The sequence below is a fragment of the Macrobrachium nipponense genome, chromosome 48, assembly GCF_015104395.2.
Source record: "Macrobrachium nipponense isolate FS-2020 chromosome 48, ASM1510439v2, whole genome shotgun sequence".
Lineage (NCBI taxonomy): Eukaryota > Metazoa > Arthropoda > Malacostraca > Decapoda > Palaemonidae > Macrobrachium > Macrobrachium nipponense.
In genome coordinates this window covers 19,287,559-19,295,463 of record NC_087223.1, presented here as the reverse complement: position 1 = coordinate 19,295,463, position 7,905 = coordinate 19,287,559, and the positions used below count along the sequence as shown (strand labels likewise).

The window sequence follows — 7,905 nt, the reverse complement described above, 5'->3', positions numbered from 1 at the left end:
AGTACCTGTAACAACGTATATCCACATATTGTTCCTGTGTAACAGATGGTCCTTAAATAAGTTTACAGAGTGACAGTGTCCCGGCCCAAGCTTTGGGACAGTGCGTTAATATACCAAGGGTCAAAAATTGTCGTCTTGGCCCCTTTCGCGTACTCCCGTCATTTCTTAATAGTGTGTCACCCTGTTCGGTAACTGGCTCTAACCTGCATGTCCCAGTCAAGCCCAGGTATATCCAGCTAAGGGGATATGATACAAACTGATACAAACATCTGAGCTCAATTTATTGTAATTTTAAGACACTGACGTCACTCGAAGGCAGAGGGGTCCTCGTCAGTCCGCTGGCTCCCGTAGAAGTGGAACGAAGGTCCAACGCTCACAGCCTGACAGCCGGACATGTTGATGACTTGCCGTCCGCCGTCGTTCGAAGACGCAGTGTCGTCCAGCATTATGGCCTCGATTGATTGCAGGGTCTGGCGGGAAATTCAAAGTGCCTATCTTGATTATAAGCTGCCATGATGGAATGAGGCTGTCATGTTGTGCCAGTCATGAAAAAAATAATATCTTCATATATACATATAACCAGAAAAGTGTTAATATACTTATGCATAACTACTATGCCCTACAAGCAGGTATTGAGAGGTATAATGTGATTGTGTGACTGAAGAATATGGCTGTATATTCAAATGTAGTTTTCAAATAGTCATTCACTGGACTTTGAATGTTACTGCTTTATCTGCCTACTGAACAACTCTTGACGTTCTGGTTCCCACGCCTTTTACTGGGACTAAAACTCTGTCACTAGACGTTCAGATCAAGTACCACACTGAGCGTTGATGAGAATTGCCAGTCAGGTCTAAATACTGTCTCAACCACTTGGAAGCTGTCCTGGTCTATCCTGGCATGTCAGCAGCTACATCAGGACCCAGTACTAGCGCACTTTCTTTTCAACTGAAGGTTACAGAGAAGTTTAGAATGGTTTGGGACTGCAATGACTTTAATTCCATAGTAAAGACCGTTTCTCTCATGTACAAGTTACAGTCAGTTGGCGTAGATCAAGCTGACCATATGGCAGGCCAGAAGTGAGGATAAGGTGATGAAGTGAGTGAATGATCGATGAAGTAAGTGAATGATCTCTTTTGAGTTGAGTTAAGCTAGTCGGAAAAAGCAATATATCTTAGCCTTTGTTATGAATTATAGCTAATTGCCACTGACCCCAAAAGTTGAAGAGCATTGCACCAGTTCTTAAAAACCTGAATATAGTCTAGGGAGCATCTACATCTTTGTTTTCAAGTGTAACATTCATAATCCCTGCCTCTGTAGCTAGGGAACACCACTAGAAAAAAATGAATCTATCTTAACTTAGACCAACATAACTAGACCTATAAGTGTGACAGGAGTGATTTCTTTTCAACAAGTAGATATGGTCACTGGGGTTATTACGGTCAAAACTAGCAAAGTGGTAAACCATAACTTTGGATAGACTGGTTTTTAGTGACTATTTTAATGGTCTTAATAGGCTTCTTCTTCATCAGCTCACTGTTTGTAATTTTTTTATGCCTTCACCATTTCTAAAGCAGTTCTAGCAAAGTAATGTAAAGAGTATTGTCTTTGCAGTTTGGAAGCAATCGACAGCTTGCGTTTGGATGATGAGGCTATCAAGACTTGACACTAGAAAGGCAGATCTCTCCAGAGCAGAAAGCCAGTGAAGCGGAAGGTGTAGATCATTGTGTCGTGTTCAGCAGGCTGAAGCTCACCACTACCACACAAGCCACGGTATCCGATTCTTCAAGTCTTAGACATTTACCAAAGGAAATTCACCTCCGTAACTTGTTCGTTGGGGTTGTAGTCGTCTCCGTACTCTCTCCTGAGGCCACCGATCACTCCCTGGATCTCCTGAATGCGCTGTTGCCGCAGCTCTCGCAGCCTGGTGGAGAATGTCAGGCTGGCGCGGTCCCTTCTGGCGCGGACTTGCATCTGCTCCTCTAGGCTGATGGCTCCTGAGACCTGTAAAAAAAAGGCATTCTTAAATCCTGTTCCCATTTCTCCTGCTTCACTATTACAGCTAGGGATGTTTTGGTTGTGGTGCCAATTTGTTTCAGAAGGGGGACTCGTTGGCTTCCTAGTGATGTGGTGGTGGGTAAGCTTTTAGATGGATGTCATCAAGTAAGGTGCCAGGTACCCATAACAGTACCCTATTTTTTTAGTATTAGTTACATTTCAAGGGCTTTTCCTAGTGTAAATGGACTAACACATCCCTGAGAAAGAGTGTTGGGGATGAGTCTTAAAACCTGTGTCATATAGACAAGGATCCCAACAAGGAAAATGACCAGTGATAAAGGTGGCTCTGTCTGAATGCTCTGAGGGTACAGAACAAAAAACACTCAGGGACATTTTATGATTGTCTGAACATTCAGTTCAGTCTTAGGACTAACTAGGGAAGAAATGATGGCTATTTTTTGCGTCAAAATGCCAGCTATCTGAACTACATTAATAAGTCTGAAATTTATTCACAAGTGAAAGAAAAAAACTCTGTAATGCTTTCTAAACTCACCAAGAGGTGCTGGTACTGTGATATCGGGGACTCCTATGAAAGCTGCTTAAGAATTGAGTAGGATTTCAACTACGTCTATAGATTAGAATGGACCGTAGGCTCTATTAGCCAAATTGTCTGTTACAGAGCAAGTTTGCCTTTTATTGAATTCATACGGAAGGAAAGATACTAGGTTGTGGAAACTAGTCAGAAATACTAATCGTACAATTGTAAGAGAGTCTTTGCTCATATGCCTGACAGTAAATTTGCCAATGTAAATTCGCGTGAACAGTCCTCGCGTGAACAGTCCTCGCGTGAACAGTCCTTGCTAATTTGGTACATTGCCACATTTTCTGTCAGAAATAGAAACCAAAGAACTTTCTCTCAACTGCAGAAGCACTTTTGAAAGTGAAAACACTCACTAGCTCCACCACGCGAGAGTCGTTCCCAAATGACAGTCCCTCTAGGTTGGCCAGGAAGAGGGGTGTGTACTTAGGCCCACGAGGGTACAGAGGAATTATCTTCCGGCGCCAGGTAGGCCTCTGGAGCTCTTGCATCAGAGCTGACTGAAACAGAAAAGGAATTTTAAGTAAGTTTAGTGAGAGGAAAGTCTCCATTAGGCCTAGGTCTGGTTGAAAGGTGTCCTTACACATCAGTTCTCTTATGGTTAGGGTCTGAGTACATTGGCGTAGCTGTATACAAAGCTCAGACACTTGCTAGTTGCCAAATTGGCTAATTTATGTTTCTTAGGTTATGTTAAGTTAGTTCAAGAGTGAATTCGATGCTGTGGTTCTTCAATTCCATTCTTGCAGGACCAACTTGCAGAGCAGAAAGGCTCTGCAATGACACTGTAACTATTTTATAAGTTCCTTTGTTTCTCCTTGAGAATATATTCAGTTCTACAGAGAAACTTGCTATAGAATTTCTACAAGTCCGTAACACACTATATTTCACAAAGAAATCTCTAAACTGCACCCAATCTACTTACATGGAAGACATATTTTGGAACAGACTGGTTCTCCAAATGTCTGGTTGACAGGACAAAGACTTTGGAGCTCCTCTGAATCATTGTAGTGGCTGCCTGCAGGGTGTTTTCCCCGAGGGCAACGTCCCCGTTACAAGTACCTGAGGGAGAAAGTTGTTCTGTAGGTGGTGTTACTCCAGCAGTTTTCTGGTATATTTTAGGATATTCCTGCTAGACTGCACCCTGAGAAGTGGGTCAGTTTTCTTGGTAAAACTGAAGTCACTTATAGCCCCTTGAAGAACATGTCCAGCTCTAGGTTACCTCACAGAAAGCTTAACATAATTTACCTATTAACTAAAGAGGACCCCCCTAAAAAAAGCTTCGAATACTGTGTTAGAGTTTAAGTAACATTTTGTACAATGTTTAAGTTCATCTCTGTGCCTGAATTGTATGGTTTGCATGTCTGACTAAGTTGGATTTTAGACAATCTCAATACTTCAGTTAACTCAGAATTCCCCACCACTTCAGTTAACTCAGAATTCCCCACCAGGAACTTGGAGCATTTAATCCAGTACTAAAATGACTACTGAACAGTTTGTAATAACATATCTGGAATTTAGGATACTATAACAAAATTCACAATACTGTACCAAAAATTCCCAGCGTGGTCTCTAGCAATCTTATGAAGCTTCTGGCAGTCTGTTGGTCTGTCTCATGCTTGGAATGGATGACGCAAAAGTCCCAGTCTTTGTGTTTGAACATTCTTTTCTCATCTTCCTCGCTGCTGATAACCTGTTCAGACCAACAGGTCATTAAAGAGTTAAAGAGAAAAGCCATCCTAAGTTCTGTTGCTTGTGGCCTCTAGAGAAAAATTAAGGTTCTGTAGAGGAAAGAAGACCTATAGGTGACTAGAAAGCTTAGGAAACACTAGTGTGATGACTATCTAAAGTAATTCTGTAGCTGGTTACCCGTCGAAACCAATATCTTGATAAATAAAATGAATGATTTTATGACTGACGCTGCCAAACCGTGTGAGACATAGCTCGAGCATCGCCAAACCTTCCAGTTGCTGTGTGGGCACAAAGCCAGCTGAGTGAGCAAGTTCCTGAAACCTTAGACCAATGTAGGTACTTACCAGGAGTTCAAGCAACGTGATGGCTATCCTGTGACCTCCAGTAATGAAGATTATGGTAATTAGTTACATATTCTTAGCTATTCTTAGCTCAGGACCTTTAGGAAAAGCATTCACCTGCATGTAAAGCGTCAGGAAGAAACTTCTCCATCTATGGTGGTTCGGAGGGGGAGGCAATTCCACAGGACATTCCAACGCCGCTGTTCTGAATTGGTCGTTCTCGCTCATGCTGTGAAACTCCATCTTCAGGAAGCTGTGGAGAGAACAGATGGCCGTTAAATCGCTGTTCATTCTTCAGTGGTGTTGCAGTGACTGGGTAGCAGAACTTTGCTAGAACACAAGGCCTTTGGAGTCCTCGTCTATTTGCAATATAATCTCTTTTCATGAGTTAGGTCTAGCACTTGTTTGGAGCAAGTCTGGGCAGCATGAAAATGGTGCTCATTTAACCTTTCTAGGAAACGTATGTACCAATTTAAATTATTATAACTGCGTATAGAATGGAAAATGGTACTCTATTAAGCTTTCTAGGAAACGTATGTACCAATTTAAATTATTATAACTGCGTAATTGAAGTCTTCAAATACAGAGCCTGTGTTGGTCAGAAGAAACGGAAGTCTGATCTCTTTTGAATGCTCTGTCATTTTCACCACTTTCTGCAGTGTCTCGTCACTATCATCAATCAATACTGTATAATCTATAATACAGATTGTAAAGGATAGACTTTTGTTATAGATTATATAGATTCTATGTAATCTACAAAAAAAAAAAAAAAAACATCTCATTCACTGCCTATTGTTACACACAGCAACTTTCAAAGCCTCACATCTCCAGTTCATGGATGGTTAAAGTACACAGGGAAACCAGAAGATAGATGAGAATTCTGTAAGTTAGTCTGTAAAAGGGATTAGAAGTTTATTAACCCCCCCCCCTTGAAAAAGCTGAGAGCTGGTAGCTTGGCGGACGTTACACTGTATAAAGATATGTCACTGTTGATGAATGAAGCAAATATTGAAATGAATAAATAAGTGAATAACGCATTTATTAAAGACATATAGCTGTATATTGTAATACCTATCGCGTTTGGGAATTGGACTAACATTTGGTTGGAGTTTAAATGACATATATGTAAATTTATCCTTTTTTGGGAGATAGGGGCCCAGGGGATTTGGCCTGTGGCCCAGTTGCTATATAATTCAAGGCTGGAGGTCGGATCTTGTCCTTCACAGAGGTGAAGGTGATAGCTTTACACCCGTCATTCTTCACAGTTTCTCCCGCCTTCTTCTGCGTCTATTTCAGTCTCGACTAACGTTCGTAAGTCAGGCTTATAAGTCTGGATTCCTGTCCGTGCTTATAAGTATAAGCAGATGGCAGGTATATATTGCACAATCGTTCGTACGAAAGGAAAGCTACAGCCAAAAAAGGGCAGTCCATGTTTTCCTAGTGTTTTTAGAAGCTCTAATGCTTTTCAATGCCTCAGTGGCGTCAATAAATCTATTACAAACCTCTCCCAAAGCTCCTCAGTTTCTCCATAAACTTAACCCTCACTATCTCTTCACTTCTCTCGTCAGAGGAAATGAGAAGAAACATTCGTCTAAGACACTCTCACCTCACTTGCTCACCTTGCACTGATCAAAATATGCAAGTGTGTACCTCTCTCTCTCTCTCTCTCTCTCTCTCTCTCTCTCTCTCTCTCTCTCTCTCTGCCATGTTCCACATCCTGAAGCCAGTCGCTGCTGGTCCTACCAAGGTCAGCTAGGCAGCTGGTGAGAGGGTCCAGGTGGCAGCCATTTTTTTCTGCATTTGTTTACGTTTCAGGGGAAACTGATTTGTTTGGCCGAAAAAATAGTTTTTAAAGGTTTCAAAAGGTTAATTTGCTTTATTTTTGCTTCTCGGCGCTAAATAAATTAAAACGTAGGCCTACTTATGCAAAATTCGCTGGCTAATGCACCTCCTTTTCACCCTGTTCAAGTTAAATAACTGGTAAAGTATTTCCTTAAAGATTATTCAATGTCGATTTGAACAGCACATTATTTTGCTAGCCAAGAATCGTGTATTACTGGTCATAGGCCTATGCGTAAACAATACTGTTTGTTTACATGTAGATAAATGCATATGATCGCTAACATATAAAGCAACTCCAGTCCTATGAGAGAGAGAGAGAGTTTACCATGAACATACTGTAATGATTTTACGCTGGAAGAATAAGCTGTATACGCTCTAATGATCAAGAAGTTATATCGGACTACGTTGTGTTCAAGCTGTGACAAAAACGCTTCGTAAAATCTATAGAAAATCTATAGGATATCTAGATGAATTATATAGTAAAGAAAAGCCATTTATAACTTCATGCACATTTGTGGACGCGGTTTGGACATAGTTAGGCCTAAGTGATCTACTCCATTTGTATTGTACTAGTACTGTTCGTTCGTATGTTCAGGCAGTAATTCATCATTTCTCGTAACGAGTCTAGTAATAAATATGTTAAATTATTGTATAACCAAGCAGACTGACCAACTAAAATATTCACATTGACTCAACTTCACGTAACCGCTTGAGAGTGCTTATAGGAAACTGTTATGGGTGAATTTAGTCCTATGTACATTGATATTCTTTTAATTAGCGATTTCTGTAGCCCTTTGAAGCAAAAGAATTGCAAAAAGGCATGTTTTGATTGTGTCTACAAGTTGTGGATGAAATATCTGCAATATAAAGTATATTTTTTTCAGTTATGTGAGATCCTATATACAAATTTGGTCAATTTATGCGTATATAAGAAGTGCATACCCAGAATTAGTTAAACAAGGTATATCTCAGCTTCAAATTTGCCTTGAACGACATAAAAATACGATTAAAAATCAATTTTACTTGAGGCAGTATTATAAATTACTTATTTACATCTACACTCTTTTACAATAACTAGGATCCAGAAGTGAAAGGTGTAAAAAGGAATATCTTCATATTTTTTATGTGATGGCTCAGTGGTCCAATGTTTAATAAGATAGAACTGGAGGTCTTATATTTTTTCTTTATTTATTCACAACGAGCTATTTGACACTTCTGTCATATTGCGATAAATATTTTAAAAAGTCCATTTTCTTCTTCGAACTTGTTTAATGTCACTTAAAGGTTACACTCAAGTAATCGTGGATGCAACCTCTCATTAGTGCTGCTATTACAAAGATTGGTAACCGTTTAAACCAAAATTTTCATTATTATTTGCTATTGATATACGAATGTTCTGCTATTTTGATATATTGATATTTTTCAATGGAGAAAGTA

The 7,905-nt window shown here is 40.0% G+C and overlaps 1 protein-coding gene across 6 annotated transcripts in view; it reads right to left on the bottom strand.

Moving 5' to 3' along the window:
- Positions 1-260: 260 nt before the first annotated feature.
- The window catches only part of LOC135205078 (uncharacterized), a 13,450-nt gene continuing 5,805 nt past the window's right edge, over positions 261-7,905 (bottom strand). Inside the window, exons 1-7 of one of the 6 annotated variants that reach the window (XM_064235366.1) lie at positions 6,370-6,390; positions 4,744-4,879; positions 4,145-4,286; positions 3,519-3,655; positions 2,953-3,096; positions 1,819-2,004; positions 261-470 (exon numbers count right to left, since the gene is read on the bottom strand). In XM_064235366.1, the coding sequence (XP_064091436.1) occupies positions 306-470; positions 1,819-2,004; positions 2,953-3,096; positions 3,519-3,655; positions 4,145-4,286; positions 4,744-4,869 (900 nt within the window). In that variant the 5' untranslated portion in view covers positions 4,870-4,879; positions 6,370-6,390 and the 3' untranslated portion in view covers positions 261-305. Of the gene's footprint in view, positions 492-1,804; positions 2,005-2,952; positions 3,097-3,518; positions 3,656-4,144; positions 4,287-4,743; positions 4,880-6,128; positions 6,273-6,369; positions 6,391-7,905 lie in introns of those variants that run through there. The other 5 variants (XM_064235365.1, XM_064235367.1, XM_064235368.1 and 2 more) reach the window with 5 other exon arrangements.